This window comes from Salmo salar, chromosome ssa21 (genome assembly GCF_905237065.1).
Source record: "Salmo salar chromosome ssa21, Ssal_v3.1, whole genome shotgun sequence".
In the NCBI taxonomy this organism is placed as follows: domain Eukaryota; kingdom Metazoa; phylum Chordata; class Actinopteri; order Salmoniformes; family Salmonidae; genus Salmo; species Salmo salar.
The window spans coordinates 55500510-55523009 of record NC_059462.1 but is presented as its reverse complement, the minus strand read 5'-3'; the positions used below and the strand labels follow the sequence as shown (position 1 = coordinate 55523009).

General features: G+C 43.1%; 1 protein-coding gene across 2 annotated transcripts in view; it reads right to left on the bottom strand.

The window, feature by feature from the left end:
• The window catches only part of LOC106582529 (neuropilin-2), a 244879-nt gene extending 228418 nt beyond the window's left edge, over positions 1-16461 (bottom strand). The window contains exon 1 of one of the 2 annotated variants that reach the window (XM_045704914.1): positions 15458-16461. In XM_045704914.1, the coding sequence (XP_045560870.1) occupies positions 15458-15530 (73 nt within the window). In that variant the 5' untranslated portion in view covers positions 15531-16461. The remainder of the gene's footprint in view (positions 1-15457) is intronic. The other variant, XM_045704915.1, reaches the window with a different exon arrangement.
• Between the last annotated feature and the right edge of the window lie 6039 nt (positions 16462-22500).

The window sequence follows — 22500 nt, the reverse complement described above, 5'->3', positions numbered from 1 at the left end:
GAAGTTCAAACCCGATTTGGTGATTTCTGGTATATCATCAAAATATATCAATCGGAGCATGTTTTTGGACTCATTCAACAGTTTTTACCTTAAAAAACACCATTGAAAATGAATGTTGACAGTTAAATGTATACTCTTAAAGTTAAAAATGATCCTGTCGCTGCTTCCTGTTGACAAGACATTTTGATAAATAGTCCAATGCTAAAAACACAGCTTTAACGTGTCCAAATCAATAGCTAATATGCAGAAACAGTTTGAGATATATTGAAAGCCTAAACATAAAATGTACTGTCTACACACATGCAACAATAGTAATCATATTACTGGTATAAAAAATAAAATAAAAATAACACCTTATAAAACTGAACAAGCACCAACAAAAATGTGTTGTTTTGACAAGTGGCAATAAATCACTCATATTGATTAGGGGGGGGGGGGAATCTGGTCGTATGCACTGTTGAAACCACAACAACAACAACATCAACAAAATACATTGAAACAGGAGATATTTGTTTACCTCACTGGTTAGAGGACAACCCTCGCAGTCAGCTACATTTCAAAGTATTGGATTTTGCTACGTGGGGTCACCAAAACAGAGAATGAAACACGACACTGTTTTGTCAAATCACTCAATATTGGATTATAACGTTAAAATCTATAGTGCAAGAAGGGTAGGGAGATGAGGTAGCAACTAAACGGAATCAGAGGAACAAACGTGTACATCACTGGTTAGAGGACAATTTGTAGAAAACATCCAGATACATTTTGAAGTGTTGCATTTTGATTCAATTGGGTCACCAAACGCAGTTACTGTCAATCACTCATAATCACTCATAATCACTCATAATCACTCATAATCACTCACAATCACTCATAATCACTCATAATCACTCACAATCACTCACAATCACTCACAATCACTCATAATCACTCACAATCACTCACAATCACTCACAATCACTCATAATCACTCACAATCACTCATAATCACTCACAATCACTCACAATCACTCACAATCACTCATAATCAACAGATTGCAGGGCAAAACTTTTTTGGGGGGTTTGTACGTGCGGTTTTAAATGTAGGTTATACAAAAGGCCACACTGAAAACTTGGAATAACCTACGCATGATTGCTTAGATGAGAACTTGTAGAATACAATTATTATTTTTTTTCGATTGGCGGATGTTGATTTCGGGAAGCTGCCAATCACAGAAAGGGGAATAAAACACTTTCTTTTTTTTTTTGCCAGTTAGCTAACTTCAACGAATCACAACCCACCGTAGGACATCAACAGTGACAACAGTTGTCTGTTACTTTTAGTGATAGTTTGACTGTTAAATCAGTGTTAAACCAGCGACTTTTATAGAAATGATTTGTGTCATTTGAGAAAGAAAATTATAGCTGTGTTGGAAGTCCCCCCCAAGTCGTATGACAAAATCAAATCAACAGGATAAAACCAATGATATTGATCTGTTTGAAGTAATTCAGCTTGTGTCATCATGTTGCCTATAAACTGTTAAACTAACTTCCCCAAACTGAGGTAAAAGGGATGAGTAAATCGAAATGGACAAAATGTGAGTTTCTGTAATGTAGTACCACATGCTGTCCACATCACGGAAAGCAGCGTAACAAACATTAATTAGATACGGAAACAAATTATACGATATCGTAATTTATGATGATAGTAAATGAAGCAAAAATCACACCTTTCCTACAAACACCTTTCCTACAAACACCTTTCCTACAAACACCTTTCCTACAAATACCTTTCCTACAAACACCTATCCTACAAACACCTTTCCTACAAACACCTTTCCTACAAACACCTTTCCTACAAATACCTTTCCTACAAACACCTATCCTACAAACACCTTTCCTACAAACACCTTTCCTACAAACACCTTTCCTACAAATACCTTTCCTACAAACACCTTTCCTACAAACACCTTTCCTACAAACACCTTTCCTACAAACACCTATCCTACAAACACCTTTCCTACAAACACCTTTCCTACAAACACCTTTCCTACAAATACCTTTCCTACAAACACCTTTCCTACAAACACCTTTCCTACAAATACCTTTCCTACAAACACCTATCCTACAAACACCTTTCCTAAAGATACCTTTCCTACAAACACCTTTCCTACAAACACCTATCCTACAAACACCTATCCTACAAACACCTTTCCTACAAACACCTTTCCTACAAATACCTTTCCTACAAATACCTTTCCTACAAACACCTTTCCTACAAATACCTTTCCTACAAACACCTATCCTACAAACACCTATCCTACAAACACCTTTCCTACAAACACCTTTCCTACAAACACCTATCCTACAAACACCTTTCCTACAAACACCTTTCCTACAAACACCTTTCCTACAAACACCTATCCTACAAACACCTTTCCTACAAATACCTTTCCTACAAACACCTTTCCTACAAACACCTTTCCTACAAACACCTTTCCTACAAACACCTATCCTACAAATACCTTTCCTACAAACACCTTTCCTACAAACACCCTTCCTACAAACACCTTTCCTACAAATACCTTTCCTACAAACACCTTTCCTACAAACACCTTTCCTACAAATACCTTTCCTACAAACACCTATCCTACAAACACCTTTCCTAAAAATACCTTTCCTACAAACACCTTTCCTACAAACACCTATCCTACAAACACCTATCCTACAAACACCTTTCCTACAAACACCTTTCCTACAAACACCTTTCCTACAAATACCTTTCCTACAAATACCTTTCCTACAAACACCTTTCCTACAAACACCTTTCCTACAAACACCTATCCTACAAACACCTTTCGTACAAACACCTTTCCTACAAACACCTATCCTACAAACACCTAGGAGTTGACCAATAGGAGTTGACCAATAGGAGTTGACCAATAGGAGTTGACCAATAGGGGTTGACCAATAGGGGTTGACCAATAGCGGTTGACCAATAGGAGTTGACCAATAGGAGTTGACCAATAGGAGTTGACCAATAGGGGTTGACCAATAGGGGTTGACCAATAGGGGTTGACCAATAGGAGTTGACCAATAGGGGTTGACCAATAGTGGTTGACCAATAGCGGTTGACCAATAGGGGTTGACCAATAGGAGTTGACCAATAGGAGTTGACCAATAGGGGATGACCAATAGGGGTTGACCAATAGGAGTTGACCAATAGGAGTTGACCAATAGGAGTTGACCAATAGGGGTTGACCAATAGGGGTTGACCAATAGGGGTTGACCAATAGGAGTTGACCAATAGGAGTTGACCAATAGGGGTTGACCAATAGGGGTTGACCAATAGGAGTTGACCAATAGGTGTTGACCAATAGGGGTTGACCAATAGGAGTTGACCAATAGGAGTTGACCAATAGGGGTTGACCAATAGGGGTTGACCAATAGGAGTTGACCAATAGGGGTTGACCAATAGGAGTTGACCAATAGGGGTTGACCAATAGGGGTTGACCAATAGGAGTTGACCAATAGGGGTTGACCAATAGCGGTTGACCAATAGGAGTTGACCAATAGGGGTTGACCAATAGGGTTTGACCAATAGGAGTTGACCAATAGGGGTTGACCAATAGGGGTTGACCAATAGGAGTTGACCAATAGGAGTTGACCAATAGGAGTTGACCAGTAGTCCTATAAACCTACCCTAATACTACTCACTATTCAGGGAGCTGTGATGACTGTGGTCCAGTCGTTGCGAACCGGATTCCAAATAGGAGACGTGTTCCAAATGATCACACAGCATATAACATGTTAACCTGGTGTGATCCTCTATGGCTAGCGATCCTCAGGAACAACAATACAAACGCCACGGAGGAAAGAAATGGCAACTGACGATGTAATGGAATGATGCTAAATGTGAGGAAACACTAAATAGACAGTTATAAAGGTCATGAAACTAACACTAAAGAAACAGTTATAAATGTGAGGAGACTAACACTAAAGAAACAGTTATAAATGTACATTTTAGTCATTTAGTAGACACTCTTATCGAGAGCGACTTACAGTAGTGAATTCATACATTTCATTTCATGCATTTTTTTTTTTTTTGTACTGGCCCCACGTGGGAATCGAACCCACAACCCTGGCGTTGCAAACACCATGCTGGCGTTGCAAACACCATGCTCTACCAACTGAGCCACAGGGAAATAAATGTCAGGAAACTAACACTAAAGGGACAGTTATTAATGTATGTGGGAATAACTGACAGTAAAGGGACAGTTATTAATGTATGTGGGTATAACTGACAGTAAAGGGACAGTTATTAATGTATGTGGGTATAACTGACAGTAAAGGGACAGTTATTAATGTATGTGGGTATAACTGACAGTAAAGGGACAGTTATTAATGTATGTGGGTATAACTGACAGTAAAGGGACAGTTATTAATGTATGTGGGTATAACTGACAGTAAAGGGACAGTTATTAATGTATGTGGGTATAACTGACAGTAAAGGGACAGTTATTAATGTATGTGGGTATAACTGACAGTAAAGGGACAGTTATTAATGTATGTGGGTATAACTGACAGTAAAGGGACAGTTATTAATGTATGTGGGTATAACTGACAGTAAAGGGACAGTTATTAATGTATGTGGGTATAACTGACAGTAAAGGGACAGTTATTAATGTATGTGGGTATAACTGACAGTAAAGAGACAGTTATTAATGTATGTGGGTATAACTGACAGTAAAGGGACAGTTATTAATGTATGTGGGTATAACTGACAGTAAAGGGACAGTTATTAATGTATGTGGGTATAACTGACAGTAAAGGGACAGTTATTAATGTATGTGGGTATAACTGACAGTAAAGGGACAGTTATTAATGTATGTGGGTATAACTGACAGTAAAGGGACAGTTATTAATGTATGTGGGTATAACTGACAGTAAAGGGACAGTTATTAATGTATGTGGGTATAACTGACAGTAAAGGGACAGTTATTAATGTATGTGGGTATAACTGACAGTAAAGGGACAGTTATTAATGTATGTGGGTATAACTGACAGTAAAGGGACAGTTATTAATGTATGTGGGTATAACTGACAGTAAAGAGACAGTTATTAATGTATGTGGGTATAACTGACAGTAAAGGGACAGTTATTAATGTATGTGGGTATAACTGACAGTAAAGGGACAGTTATTAATGTATGTGGGTATAACTGACAGTAAAGAGACAGTTATTAATGTATGTGGGTATAACTGACAGTAAAGGGACAGTTATTAATGTATGTGGGTATAACTGACAGTAAAGGGACAGTTATTAATGTATGTGGGTATAACTGACAGTAAAGAGACAGTTATTAATGTATGTGGGTATAACTGACAGTAAAGGGACAGTTATTAATGTATGTGGGTATAACTGACAGTAAAGGGACAGTTATTAATGTATGTGGGTATAACTGACAGTAAAGAGTCAGTTATTAATGTATGTGGGTGTAACTGACAGTAAAGGGACAGTTATTAATGTATGTGGGTATAACTGACGGTGGTTACTGTTTAACACGATACAAAATTATTTTAAATAATACAGTGAAAAGTATAGGCATATAACTAAAACAATCTAGAAATCCTAAATCAACTCAGTAGGTTTGGCTCTATAGATGGTTACAGAAACATACAGCTTGGGTTTCCAAATGTCATCCCTGCAAAGTTATAAGGCCAGCATTTCATTAACTTCACTGCGGAAAAGGTGATATGACTCAGTTTGCTGCCCGATCACTGGTTTCACATTTTGTCTCTAGCGATCGTAAGGGCAAAATAGATCGGAAACAATTGTCATTTATATTTACAATTCCCTTATCCAAACGGCTTACTATTTTACCTAAAAGAAAGTTCGATTTGTTTTATTTTATTTTAAGACCTAGCTCTTATCAGTAGCTCTTATCAATAGTTCTTATCAATAGTTCTTATCAATATCTCTTATCAATAGCTCTTATCAATAGCTCTTATCAATAGCTCTTATCAGTAGATCTTATCAGTAGCTCTTATCAGTAGCTCTTATCAATATCTCTTATCAATATCTCTTATCAATAGCTCTTATCAATAGCTCTTATCAATAGCTCTTATCAGTAGCTCTTATCAATGCTCTTATCAATAGCTCTTATCAATAGCTCTTATCAGTAGCTCTTATCAATAATTCTCATCAATAGCTCTTATCAATATCTTTTATCAGTAGCTCTTATCAATATCTCTTATCAGTGGCTCTTATCAGTAGCTCTTATCAATAGCTCTTATCAATAGCTCTTATCAATAGCTCTTATCAGTAGCTCTTATCAGTAGCGCTTATCAGTAGCTCTTATCAGTAGCTCTGATTAATAGCTCTTATCAATATCTCTTATCAATAGCTCTTATCAATAGCTCTTATCAGTAGCTCTTATCAATGCTCTTATCAGTAGCTCTTATCAATAGCTCTTATCAGTAGCTCTTATCAATAATTCTCATCAATAGCTCTTATCAATATCTTTTATCAGTAGCTCTTATCAATATCTCTTATCAGTGGCTCTTATCAGTAGCTCTTATCAATAGCTCTTATCAATAGCTCTTATCAATAGCTCTTATCAGTAGCTCTTATCAGTAGTGCTTATCAGTAGCTCTTATCAGTAGCTCTGATTAATAGCTCTTATCAATATCTCTTATCAAAAGTGCTTATCAATATCTCTTATCAGTAGCTCTTATCAATGCTCTTATCAGTAGCTCTTATCAATATCTCTTATCAGTAGCGCTTATCAATATCTCTTATCAGTAGCTCTTATCAATTGCTCTTATCAATATCTCTTATCAATATCTCTTATCAGCAGCGCTTATCAATGTTCTTGTCAGTAGCTCTTATCAATATCTCTTATCAGTAGCTCTTATCAGTAGCTCTTATCAGAGGCTCTTATCAATAGCTCTTATCAATAGCTCTTATCAGTAATAAATGACAATGCATGGAGAATGGTGTCATTTACATCAGAAGAAATTAGATGTTATTCTACTTGGAACCAACAGGTTGCTCCACCTTATTCATCGTTTACTCCAGGTCAGAATACAGTGTATCTGTAGACACACCTCCATTAATACAGTGTATCTGTAGACACGCCTCCATTAATACAGTGTATCTGTAGACACGCCTCCATTAATACAGTGTATCTGTAGACACACCTCCTCCACACCTCCATTAATACAGTGTATCTGTAGACACACCTCCATTAATACAGTGTATCTGTAGACACACCCCCATTAATACAGTGTATCTGTAGACACGCCTCCATTAATACAGTGTATCTGTAGACACACCCCCATTAATACAGTGTTTCTGTAGACACACCTCCTCCACACCTTCATTAATACAGTGTATCTGTAGACACACCTTCATTAATACAGTGTATCTGTAGACACACCTCCATTAATACACACCTCCTCCACACCTTCACTTCTTTGATCTCCACCCGAAACGAATACCAGGTGAACAGCAGGTGTATACCAGGTGAACACCAGGTGTATACCAGGTGAACAGCAGGTGTATACCAGGTGAATAGCAGGTGTATACCAGGTGAACAGCAGGTGTATACCAGGTGAACAGCAGGTGTATACCAGGTGAATAGCAGGTGTATACCAGGTCAATACCAGGTGAACAGCAGGTGAATAACAGGTGTATACCAGGTGAACAGCAGGTGAATAACAGGTGTATACCAGGTCAATACCAGGTGAATAACAGGTGAATAACAGGTGTATACCAGGTGAACAGCAGGTGAATAACAGGTGTATACCAGGTCAATACCAGGTGAATAACAGGTGAACAATAGGTGAATAACAGGTCAATACCAGGTCAATAGCAGGTGAATAACAGGTGTATACTAGGTCAATACCAGGTCAATAGCAGGTGAATACCAGGTCAATACCAGGTGAACAGCAGGTGTATACCAGATGAACAGCAGGTGTATACCAGGTGAACAGCAGGTGTATACCAGGTGAACAGCAGGTGTATACCAGGTGAATAGCAGGTGTATACCAGGTGTATACCAGGTGAATACCAGGTGAACAGCAGGTGTATACCAGGTGAATACCAGGTGAATAACAGGTGAACAGCAGGTGTATACCAGGTCAATAACAGGTGAACAGCAGGTGAATAACAGGTGTATATCAGGTGAACAGCAGGTGAATAACAGGTGTATACCAGGTCAATACCAGGTGAATAACAGGTGAACAATAGGTGAATAACAGGTGTATACCAGGTCAATACCAGGTGAATAGCAGGTGAATAACAGGTCAATACCAGGTCAATAGCAGGTGAATAACAGGTCAATACCAGGTCAACAGCAGGTGAATACCAGGTCAATAGCAGGTGAACAGCAGGTGAATACCAGGTCAATAGCAGGTGAACAACAGGTGTATACCAGGTGAATACCAGGTGAATAGCAGGTGAATAACAGGTGAATAGCAGGTGAATAACAGGTGAACAGCAGGTGTATACCAGGTGAATAGCAGGTGTATACCAGGTGAATAGCAGGTGTATACCAGGTGAACAGCAGGTGTATACCAGGTGAACAGCAGGTGTATACCAGGTGAATAGCAGGTGTATACCAGGTCAATACCAGGTGAACAGCAGGTGAATAACAGGTGTATACCAGGTGAACAGCAGGTGAATAACAGGTGTATACCAGGTCAATACCAGGTGAATAACAGGTGAATAACAGGTGTATACCAGGTGAACAGCAGGTGAATAACAGGTGTATACCAGGTCAATACCAGGTGAATAACAGGTGAACAATAGGTGAATAACAGGTCAATACCAGGTCAATAGCAGGTGAATAACAGGTGTATACTAGGTCAATACCAGGTCAATAGCAGGTGAATACCAGGTCAATACCAGGTGAACAGCAGGTGTATACCAGATGAACAGCAGGTGTATACCAGGTGAACAGCAGGTGTATACCAGGTGAACAGCAGGTGTATACCAGGTGAATAGCAGGTGTATACCAGGTGTATACCAGGTGAATACCAGGTGAACAGCAGGTGTATACCAGGTGAATACCAGGTGAATAACAGGTGAACAGCAGGTGTATACCAGGTCAATACCAGGTGAACAGCAGGTGAATAACAGGTGTATATCAGGTGAACAGCAGGTGAATAACAGGTGTATACCAGGTCAATACCAGGTGAATAACAGGTGAACAATAGGTGAATAACAGGTGTATACCAGGTGAATAGCAGGTGAATAACAAGTCAATACCAGGTCAATAGCAGGTGAATAACAGGTGTATACTAGGTCAATACCAGGTCAACAGCAGGTGAATACCAGGTCAATAGCAGGTGAACAGCAGGTGAATACCAGGTCAATAGCAGGTGAACAACAGGTGTATACCAGGTGAATACCAGGTGAATAGCAGGTGAATAACAGGTGAATAGCAGGTGAATAACAGGTGAACAGCAGGTGTATACCAGGTGAATAGCAGGTGTATACCAGGTGAATAGCAGGTGAATAGCAGGTGAATAGCAGGTGAATAGCAGGTGTACAGCAGGTGAATACCAGGTGAATAGCAGGTGAATAGCAGGTGAATAGCAGGTGAATAAGAGGTGAATAGCAGGTGTACAGCAGGTGAATACCAGGTGAATACCAGGTGAAAAGCAGGTGTATACCAGGTGAATAGCAGGTGAACAGCAGGTGTATACCAGGTGAATAGCAGGTGTATACCAGGTGAATACCAGGTGAATACCAGGTGAACAGCAGGTGTATACCAAATGAACAGCAGGTGTATACCAGGTGAATAGCAGGTGAATAGCAGGTGAATAGCAGGTGTATATCAGGTGAATAGCAGGTGAATACCAGGTGTATACCAGGTGAACAGCAGGTGAATAGCAGGTGAATAGCAGGTGAATAGCAGGTGAATAGCAGGTGAACAGCAGGTGAATACCAGGTGTATACCAGGTGAATAGCAGGTGAATAGCAGGTGAATACCAGGTGTATACCAGGTGAACAGCAGGTGAATAGCAGGTGAATAGCAGGTGAATAGCAGGTGAATAGCAGGTGAACAGCAGGTGTATACCAGGTGTATACCAGGTGAATAGCAGGTGAATACCAGGTGAACAGCAGGTGTATACCAGGTGTATAGCAGGTGAATAGCAGGTGAATAGCAGGTGAATAGCAGGTGAATACCAGGTGAACAGCAGGTGTATACCAGGTGTATAGCAGGTGTATAGCAGGTGAATAGCAGGTGAATAGCAGGTGAATACCAGGTGAACAGCAGGTGTATACCAGGTGTATACCAGGTGAATAGCAGGTGAATACCAGGTGAACAGCAGGTGTATACCAGGTGTATAGCAGGTGAATAGCAGGTGAATAGCAGGTGAATAGCAGGTGAATAGCAGGTGAATACCAGGTGAACAGCAGGTGTATACCAGGTGTATACCAGGTGTAACAGCAGGTGAATACCAGGTGAATACCACGTTGAATAGTATGCCATTTATCATGCTTCAGTTGAAGGTCAGAATACGAGTAGAGAGAAAAGTTTCTAAAAGAGAAATTCCGTTCCATTTCCCCTTTCCATTTCCCGTTCCATTTCCCCCACCATAGTGAAGCAGTTGCAGCAGCCCATTACTTTAACTGCCTTAACATGGTGCGTAGTCGGGCTACACAGAACCAGGACCAAATCTAATGACATTTTAAATACATTTTATACCACTGTGTACAAGCCAGAGGAGAAAATCTCTTGTAATGGAATTGAGAAGAGACATCTCCTAATGTAAAGTGTGAATACAAACAAAATAAGTTATTGAGGATAAATCCATGACCAAAACAACAACGTAATTATACTCTCAAACTGTTGCTACACATGGAAGTCTACACACACACACACACACACACACACACACACACACACACACACACACACACACACACAGAGAAACACACACACACACAAACACAGAGAGAGAAAACACACACAAACACAGAGAGAGAAAACACACACACACACAGAGAAAACACACACACACAGAGAGAGAGAAAACACACACACACACACAGAGAGAAAACACACACACACAGAGAGAGAGAAAACACACACACACACACACACAGAGAGAAAAACACACACACACACACACACACACAGAAAACACACACACACACACAGAGAGAAAACACACACACAGAGAGAGAGAGAAAACACACACACACACACAGAGAGAAAACACATACACACACAGAGAGAAAACACACACGCACGCGTGCGGATTCCTGCGGTGCAGCTGTTTACTGCTAGAAATCAACAGATAGAGAAACAGCAGCAGATTTAAGCAGGTGGCTTGTGTTTTACTATAGTGAACACAGTTTCACTACACTACAATTTGGACCAGCAAACACAACAAAACATACCAAGTCCCTAGTTATTGCAGCTAGGCCAAGCCAAAGGAGAAAGGACTGGATTATACTGCAGTAGAAGAACACTGACTGGATGGATACTGCTGTCTGTAATTCTGTAATTGACTAACAGCAGCCAATAATTGTTTATTTACCCATATGATGAGCTAGCCTGGTTAAACCAGCCAGAATGAACACCTCTCTTTCCCTCTCTACCTCTACCTCTTTCCCTCTCTCTCCCTCTCTCTCTCTTTCTCTCCTCCCTACACCTCTCTTTCTCTCTCTCTATTTCTCTCTCTATTTCACACGCTCTCTCTCTCTCTCTCTATTTCACGCTCTCTCTCTCTCTCTCTCTCTCTCTCTATTTCACAAGCTCTCTCTCTCTCTCTCTCTTTCACGCTCTCTCTCTCTCTCTCTATTTCACACGCTCTCTCTCTCTCTCTCTCTATCGCTCTCTCTCTCTCTATTTCACACTGTCTCTCTCTCTCTCTCTATTTCACACTCTCTCTCTATCTTTCACCTCTCTCTCTCTCTCTCTCTATTGCTCTCTCTCTCTATTTCACGCTCTCTCTCTCTCTCTCTTTCTCTCTCTCTCTATTTCACGCTCTCTCTCTCTCTCCTTCTCTCTCTTTCTCTCTCTCTATTTCACACTGTCTCTCTCTCTTTCCCTCCCTCCTCTCTCTCTCTCTCTCTCTCTCTCTCTATTTCACACTCTCTCTCTCTCTCTCTCTCTCTCTCTATCGCTCTCTCTCTCTCTCTCTTTCTCTCACTCTATTTCACGCTCTCTCTCTCTCTCTCTCTCTCTCTCTCTCTCTCTCTCTCTCCCTACCTCTCTCTCTCTCTCTATCGCTCTCTCTCTCTCTCTCTCTCTATTTCACGCTCTCTCTCTCTCTCTCTCTCTCTCTCTCTCTCTCTCTCTCTCTCTCTCTCTCTCTTTCTCTCTCTCTCTATTTCACGCTCTCTCTCTCTCTCTCTCTCTATTTCATGCTCTCTCTCTATTTCACACTCTCTCTCTCTCTCTCTCTCTTTCTCTCTCTATTTCACGCTCTCTCTCTCTCTCTCTCTCACGCTCTCTCTCTCTCTCTTTCTCTCTCTCTCTATTTCACGCTCTCTCTCTCTATTTCACACTCTCTCTCTCTCTCTCTCTCTCTCTCTCTCTTCTCTCTCTCTCTCTCTCTTTGTCTCTTTCTCTCTCTCTCTTTCTCTCTCTCTTTCTTTCTCCTCTCTCTCTCTCTGTCTCTTTCTCTCTCCTCCCTACATCTCTCTCTATCTCTATTGATCTCTCTCTCTAGCTATCTCTCCCGTTATCTCCCTTTCTCACACACACACACACACACACAGTGTTCAGTCTGGTTAAATTAGGCTAGCTCTTCATGTGGGTATAAATCAAGTGAAGAGCAGTACTAGTACCACCAGGCTACCAGGCTACCAAGCTACCAGGCTACCAGGCTACCAAGCTACCAGGCTACCAGGCTACCAAGCTACCAGGCTACCAGGCTACCAGGCTACCAAGCTACCAAGCTACCAGGCTACCAGGCTACCAAGCTACCAGGCTACGCTACTGGTTTTCTCCCTCAGGAAAAGCCTCTGATATCTGATTAGTTCAAAGACTTTCATCATGGAGATAAGATAATACCTTGTCATCTGCAACATGGGGTAACTTAAAGTAAGTATGAACATTTCAAGACCACATAACACCCCTTTTGCTTTATGCTCATTCAAAAATAAAAATGGATTGTAAGGATAAAGATGTGTGGCGTTGCGCTATTAGCAGTGGTGGTTCTAGATCATTTCAACTGGGGGGCCCAAGCTGGGGGGGGGGGCAAGCTGGGGGGAGTGGGGGGGGCCCAAGCTGGGGCCAGTTGTACTGTTAGAGGGGCCAGTTACATTAGACGTTATTGTTGTCATATCGTTTTCTTCACTGCATTAGCAGGCAAAAGACCATGTTCATAATCATTAGTGTTCCGCGTTGCCACAGTCTAATAACGGATGTAAAAAAAGAATGATAGCAAAAATTAGTTATGTAAAAATTATTTCATACTCCACATTTATAGGGGGGCCACAAGGGGGGGCAAAATTGTTGTCACAGGGGCACTGCCCCCCCCGGGTATTAGCCTACTATGTTATTACTATGATATAAGGTTTAATTATTTATAAAGTGGGTCTAATCGCAAAATTGTAAGATAATGCAGAGTCTTTCAATTACAGTAACATTATCAATATAACGTCGTGTTATTTCCATGTTATTACTAGCTCACTATTTAGATTTGTTTTTAACGCCAAAAAAAAACAAAAAAACTTTGAAATATGTTTGAGATTAAATAGAAAAAACCACATGCCTATTCAAGAGATGGGATCCGTGAAATCAAATAGATGAGAAAAAAAATTAAGTTTTAATTTTAACAGAAGCTCTTATCCAGAGCGACCTACAGTAGTGAATTCATACATTTCATTAATTTTTTCTCTCCGTACTGGTCACCCCCGTGGGAATCAAACCCACAACCCTGGCGTTGCAAACACCATGCTCTACCAACTGAGCCACACTGAGCCTGACGAACGTTTAGCATGATAATGTTTTGTCAGTGAGGCTACTGGACCCCTTGTCCTGTATATCTAGAGCGGTTCATCTGTTACAAACACCCCCTGCCTCTATAGTCTGCTCTCAAGAACAACATTAAACATAAGGTCAAGACATTTCAAACGGACAAAACGAGCACCGATTCAAGGAACGACTACATCCACCAAACTTTTCAAGACGGATCCCCGGCCAAATCCAATGTTGTTTTTGCCCTGTAGGCTACGTCGTGTGAACTCGCTGATACAAATCAGGTTTTCATTTGCTAAACAAACCTGTCATTTGACAGCAATCAATTCAAACACTGCCTAGGCATTTTAGTCACAAGCTATATGGATTGTTAAGAGATAAAATAGGCTCCTGAGGGTTAATACTGTAGCAAGACTTTAAATGATTGTGACAAATGAAATATAAATCATATCAATGATGGAAATAGAAAACCTTTATAGGTTCCACTAAACACATTGAAATGAATGAATCACAACATAGATAAACACAAATCATTAGACCAAGACAGTCTAATTAAATCCGAAACATAATCCACTCATAGATAGAATCAAAGGTTAAATCTAAAGATTAAGAATATATTGGATTTTAATTACAAAAAATTCGAAGGAAGATTTTTTTAGATTAGATTAGTGAAGTTAAAGCGCTGACTGTTCAGTCCTTATCGTTTCAACAGACGCCCCGATGACCGGAGAGGAACGGGAGCCTGGGGTTTTAGGGCGTCAGGTAGCGTCGCGGTTAAAGAGCGCCAGTAACCGAAACGACTTCTAGTCTGAGTCTCCAAAACCGACTGGGTGGGAAACATGTCGATGTCCCCTTGAGCAAGGCACTTGACCCTACTTGCTCATGTCAAATCGCTCTGATTTAATTAAGAGTGTCTGCTAAACGACATACATGTTATAAAATCACTCAGTACACAAAAAAAAAAACGGTTTAAATGTAATCCTCAATTAATGAAATATTTGAGAAATGTGTGGGCTATTTAGGCTGTAATTGTATGTTCCTTTTTAAAATACACCGACGGGGCACCGGGGAACTAACGGGCTCACGGTGACGCCTGCGGCAAGCGGAATATCCTCCGTAAATAACAGCCCGGTGGACACTTCCAGCCGGTAAAACACATCACATATCGTTCAGCTATCGTCTATCCGTCGTTGAATATGTGACTGTCTGTAAAAGGATAGAAATCTTAATGTGTTAACACGGAGATGTTTTGTGGATTTGATAGTCTAATATAAAACATATGCTGACAGAGCGAAAAGAGGCTTCAATCCGCGTCCAAAAACAGCCTGAGATCCTGAGGACTGTATAGTGAAACATCCTTATCTTCTTATCTTCCTAAAGCTTTACTGTCAAAAAATAATGATGGAGCTTATTCATGTCTGTTTGAGTCATGTTTCAAACCACACGTTTTGTGTGAATATTTGACATGTTTTTGGTTGTTGTAGTAAGGCGGTAAAAAGCCTAAATGTATCGCTCCGGTAAAACAACTTACCTTCTTCACCGATAACTATTTGTGGTAAACAAACCGCCAGTAAACATCCACAGAGCCACGGTAATATATCCATTTTCGGAGGTGAAGTTTCACCCTTCCCAATCCGGGAGAGAAGAACTCGCCGTGAAAGTCTTCTTCCTCGTGTAAAACTGTTTTTCTCCGCTCACCCGTAACACGCGTCTCCACCGGGAAGACGTCTGTCTGCGGTTCTCTGTTCAACACAACGGAGATATCAATCCCCAGCCGCTTAACACTTCTTTTCTTTCTTCTTATTTCAAATCAATAATATTCTTTTTTTTTTAATTTAGAAGATTCAAAACCATTCTGGCCACTGCGGCGTTCAGAATCACGGCAAAAAAATAAAAATAAAAATATCAATTTCATCCAGATAATATTCTATTACAAAGAAATAAAGGACCTGTTAAAATAAAATAAAAAATGTGTATGAATTCATTCCGAAGTCCGTAGCGGTTTTTAGTCCACAGAATTGATGCTTTCGCTGGCTGATATCTGAAGTGTTTTGGTTGCCTCCAAAAACCAGAGAAGATATTTATTTTGTATTTCCTTTGACTTTCTCCCTCCGGCGCATTTACTTTGTCCCCCCCCAAAAAAACTCCCCCGCACAAAAACTAACAAACAAAAAAAACACAAATCTAAAGGAAATAGTCCAACTGTCCTTGGCTCGTACGTAAAAATCGGTCCGTATTGCCGTTATTACCCAGTGCTGTATAATCTAGCAGTATCCACTCCGTTGTCTCTCCGCTGTCCAGACACACAGCTCCTTCTCTCTGCTCTACTCGGAGTATTCTGGCTGGAGTTTTTTGTGAAGGCTCGGTCTTCCAGCAGCCAGAGCGCAGGCAGGCGGGCAGGCGGGCAGGCAGGCAGGCAGGCAGGCAGGCAGGCAGGCAGGCAGGCAGCATGTGTATGTAATAACGTTAGAGCGGAGCAGCTATCACATTACAGTCATCACCTAGACCCGCCTCCCCACAGCCGCTGATTAAAGAGGACCACTAAGGACCTGCTGCAGCGTTTCTTTCTTTTAGTTATAAAAAGACGGAACAAGGAACTGGAAATATAGAAGCGGTGCGCGCACATACACACACACACACACACACACACACACACACACACACACACACACACACACACACACACACACACACACACACACACACGCAGCCTCATGCCCTCATGGGTCGTGAAACACCATGTCGGTGGTTCATGCAGAAACCACTGGGCTGGTTGGTTAAAGAAGAAAACGACCTGGTGTTTCATGGACAGCGGTGGACAAGACCCGTATATAAACTCCCTATTCTTAGAAAAGAGGAATAAGCATTAAACCATCCGCACAGTCATAGGATTACCAAACAATTATTAAACAAACTTAAAAGGAAGTATGGAGATATAACGATGTCAGCAAAAAAAACAAACAAAAAAAAAAAACGTAGAAGACATTTATGATAAATGATGAGTTACAAAGTCATTCTATGTCAATAGTGTCCACTCAACAAACCATTGAAAAGTCATTGAAATACAGTAGTAGTTTACTGTGAATATGCTGACGTTGTGTTACTGCAGTAGTGATAGCTTGGCATGCCAGCTCAGGCAGCGGACTGGTAATGTGTGGTTACGCTTGGGATGTAAACGCACCATCCTCTTGACAACATGCCATGTACAGTAGCGTAACAAGGGGTTGATAGGCTTTCAATAATCAGAATAAGGTGGAAAAATAACACAAAAGGGCTACACACAACAACAACAACAACAACAACAAGCACAACAAAAACCCTGTCATGAAAAAAAGACTCAAAACCTCATGTCTTCTATATAGGCTATAAAACACTTACATGTATATACGTGTTTCACACAGGAAGAGGTCAGGGCATATGAAACGTAAAACCAGAAGAGATGAGAAACTCTGTATCAATTCAACGATAAGAGTGAGAAAAGCTGAGAAAATCGTACAATGGGGATAAAAGTCCCTCGCTGCCACATTGAACACATCAAAGCTTCTTCTCTACATCCATCCAGTTAGAAAACCAATCGTTCCCAGAGCCTAGCCGTTACTCGCTCCATAACGTACCCGCCCTGGACCCACCCAGGCCCGCCCGGTTTGGGTCTCCATCCCACCACACCACCAGCACTAACTACAGACATGAACTCATGATGGAGGATTTATAATGACACAGTTATACTCTGCAGAAGCCAGCTCCTTAGATACACTTCTTCTCAGAAACTGAGGTCTGGTCTAAAGTAGTGCACTATATATATAGGGAATAGGGCTTCTGGTTCAAAGTAGTTCACTATATATAGGGAATAGGGTGCCTTTTATTAAGATTTAGGGGAGAACACGTTAGCTGAGGTTTTCAAATCAAATCAAATTTAATACGCCAAATACAACAAGTGTAGACCTTATCGTGAAATGCTTACTTACAAGCCCTTAATTTATCAACAATGCAGTTTTAAGAAAATAGAGTTATGAACATTTTTACTACACAAACGAAAGTTAAACAATAGTTACAAACAAATAACAATAATGAGGCTATATACAGTGGGGTACCAATACCGAGTCAATGTGCTGGGGGTACAGGTTAGTCGAGGTAATTGAGGTAATATGTATATATCGGTAGGGGTAAAGTAACTATGCATTGATAACAAACAGCGAGTAGCAGCGGTGTAGAAACAAAAGGGGGGGGTCAATGTAAATAGTCGGGTAGCCATGTGATTGGCTGTTCAGCAGTGTTATGGCTGTTCAGGAACCTTTGGACCTTTTCAGCACATGGTGGAGAGATTTCCTGTCTGGGCCTTTATCTCCTGTTTAACGCCATATCTACTAACACCCTACTATACCCCTCTTCCCTAACGTACTCAGGACACCGCTCTATAGCACTCTTCCCTAACGTACTCAGGACACCCCTCTATACCCCTCTTCCCTAACGTACTCAGGACACCCCTCTATAGCCCTCTTCCCTAACGTACTCAGGACACCCCTCTATAGCCCTCTTCCCTAACGTACTCAGGACACCCCTCTATAGCCCTCTTCCCTAACGTACTCAGGACACCCCTCTATACCCCTCTTCCCTAACGTACTCAGGACACCCCTCTATACCCCTCTTCCCTAACGTACTCAGGACACCCCTCTATACCCCTCTTCCCTAACGTACTCAGGACACCCCTCTATACCCCTCTTCCCTAACGTACTCAGGACACCCCTCTATAGCCCTCTTCCCTAATGTACTCAGGACACCCCTCTATACCCCTCTTCCCTAACGTACTCAGGACACCCCTCTATAGCCCTCTTCCCTAACGTACTCAGGACACCCCTCTATACCCCTCTTCCCTAACGTACTCAGGACACCCCTCTATACCCCTCTTCCCTAACGTACTCAGGACACCCCTCTATACCCCTCTTCCCTAACGTACTCAGGACACCCCTCTATACCCCTCTTCGCTAATGTACTCAGGACACCCCTCTATATCCCTCTTCCCTAACGTACTCAGGACACCCTACTATACCCCTCTTCCCTAATGTACTCAGGACACCCATCTATACCCCTCTTCCCTAACGTACTCAGGACACGCCTCTATACCCCTCTTCCCTAACGTACTCAGGACACCCTACTATACCCCTCTTCCCTAACGTACTCAGGACACCCCTCTATACCCCTCTTCCCTAACGTACTCAGGACACCCCTCTATACCCCTCTTCCCTAACGTACTCAGGACACCCCTCTATACCCCTCTTCCCTAACGTACTCAGGACACCCCTCTATACCCCTCTTCCCTAACGTACTCAGGACACCCCTCTATAGCCCTCTTCCCTAACGTACTCAGGACACCCCTCTATACCCCTCTTCCCTAATGTACTCAGGACACCCCTCTATACCCCTCTTCCCTAACGTACTCAGGACACCCCTCTATACCCCTCTTCCCTAATGTACTCAGGACACCCCTCTATACCCCTCTTCCCTAATGTACTCAGGACACCCCTCTATAGCCCTCTTCCCTAATGTACTCAGGACACCCCTCTATACCCCTCTTCCCTAATGTACTCAGGACACCCCTCTATACCCCTCTTCCCTAACGTACTCAGGACACCCTACTATACCCCTCTTCCCTAATGTACTCAGGACACCCCTCTATAGCCCTCTTCCCTAATGTACTCAGGACACCCCTCTATACCCCTCTTCCCTAATGTACTCAGGACACCCTACTATACCCCTCTTCCCTAACGTACTCAGGACACCCCTCTATAGCCCTCTTCCCTAACGTACTCAGGACACCCCTCTATACCCCTCTTCCCTAACGTACTCAGGACACCCCTCTATACCCCTCTTCCCTAATGTACTCAGGACACCCCTCTATAGCCCTCTTCCCTAATGTACTCAGGACACCCCTCTATACCCCTCTTCCCTAACGTACTCAGGACACCCTACTATACCCCTCTTCCCTAATGTACTCAGGACACCCCTCTATACCCCTCTTCCCTAATGTACTCAGGACACCCTACTATACCCCTCTTCCCTAATGTACTCAGGACACCCCTCTATAGCCCTCTTCCCTAACGTACTCAGGACACCCCTCTATACCCCTCTTCCCTAACGTACTCAGGACACCCCTCTATACCCCTCTTCCCTAACGTACTCAGGACACCCTACTATACCCCTCTTCCCTAATGTACTCAGGACACCCCTCTATACCCCTCTTCCCTAACGTACTCAGGACACCCTACTATACCCCTCTTCCCTAACGTACTCAGGACACCCCTCTATAGCCCTCTTCCCTAACGTACTCAGGACACCCCTCTATACCCCTCTTCCCTAATGTACTCAGGACACCCCTCTATAGCCCTCTTCCCTAACGTACTCAGGACACCCCTCTATACCCCTCTTCCCTAATGTACTCAGGACACCCCTCTATACCCCTCTTCCCTAACGTACTCAGGACACCCCTCTATAGCCCTCTTCCCTAATGTACTCAGGACACCCCTCTATACCCCTCTTCCCTAATGTACTCAGGACACCCCTCTATACCCCTCTTCCCTAATGTACTCAGGACACCCTACTATAGCCCTCTTCCCTAATGTACTCAGGACACCCTCTATACCCCTCTTCCCTAACGTACTCAGGACACCCCTCTATACCCCTCTTCCCTAACGTACTCAGGACACCCTACTATACCCCTCTTCCCTAATGTACTCAGGACACCCCTCTATACCCCTCTTCCCTAACGTACTCAGGACACCCCTCTATACCCCTCTTCCCTAACGTACTCAGGACACCCCTCTATACCCCTCTTCCCTAATGTACTCAGGACACCCCTCTATACCCCTCTTCCCTAACGTACTCAGGACACCCCTCTATACCCCTCTTCCCTAATGTACTCAGGACACCCCTCTATACCCATCTTCCCTAATGTACTCAGGACACCCTACTATAGCCCTCTTCCCTAATGTACTCAGGACACCCCTCTATACCCCTCTTCCCTAACGTACTCAGGACACCCCTCTATAGCCCTCTTCCCTAATGTACTCAGGACACCCCTCTATACCCCTCTTCCCTAATGTACTCAGGACACCCCTCTATACCCCTCTTCCCTAATGTACTCAGGACACCCCTCTATACCCCTCTTCCCTAATGTACTCAGGACACCCCTCTATACCCCTCTTCCCTAACGTACTCAGGACACCCCTCTATACCCCTCTTCCCTAATGTACTCAGGACACCCCTCTATACCCCTCTTCCCTAATGTACTCAGGACACACCTACTATACCCCTCTTCCCTAATGTACTCAGGACACCCCTCTATACCCCTCTTCCCTAACGTACTCAGGACACCCCTCTATACCCCTCTTCCCTAACGTACTCAGGACACCCCTCTATACCCCTCTTCCCTAATGTACTCAGGACACCCCTCTATACCCCTCTTCCCTAATGTACTCAGGACACCCCTCTATAGCCCCTCTTCCCTAATGTACTCAGGACACCCTCTATACCCCTCTTCCCTAACGTACTCAGGACACCCCTCTATAGCCCTCTTCCCTAATGTACTCAGGACACCCCTCTATACCCCTCTTCCCTAATGTACTCAGGACACCCCTCTATACCCCTCTTCCCTAATGTACTCAGGACACCCCTCTATACCCCTCTTCCCTAATGTACTCAGGACACCCCTCTATACCCCTCTTCCCTAATGTACTCAGGACACCCCTCTATACCCCTCTTCCCTAACGTACTCAGGACACCCCTCTATACCCCTCTTCCCTAATGTACTCAGGTCACACCTCTATACCCCTCTTCCCTAACGTACTCAGGACACCCCTCTATACCCCTCTTCCCTAACGTACTCAGGACACCCCTCTATACCCCTCTTCCCTAATGTACTCAGGACACCCCTCTATACCCCTCTTCCCTAACGTACTCAGGACACCCCTCTATACCCCTCTTCCCTACTGTTTCAGCCCCCCCAGGCTGGCAGCCCCCTACCTCCACCTACTGCTACAGCCCCCCAGGCCGGCAGCCCCTACCTCCACCTACTGTTACAGCCCCCCAGGCTGGCAGCCCCCTACCTCCACCTACTGCTACAGCCCCCCAGGCTGGCAGCCCCCTACCTCCACCTACTGCTACAGCCCCCCAGGCTGGCAGCCCCCTACCTCCAGCTACTGTTTCAGCCCCCCAGGCCGGCAGCCCCCTACCTCCACCTACTGTTTCAGACCCCCAGACCGGCAGCCCCCTACCTCCAGCTACTGCTACGGAAAGTTCTGGAGGTATTTCACAGATAAACACTCAGATCCAATTACCTGGGCTAAGCAGGGGGTGTTGCTCCCTGCTGGACATGTCTCTGGAGCTCTGCTGTTGGCAGGCTGTGGGCTGTGGGGTCCTGAGCTCATTGGCTCCGTGTCTGGCTCCCAGATCGTATCCCAGGACTCCTTGGAAAACAGTGGCAAGTGTTGCACAGTGGACTATCGTAGCTAAATAAATGACAAGAATGAAAATTGCAAGGCTCTCTGGAGGAAAACCTGGCCTGGTACGGGTCTGTGTGGA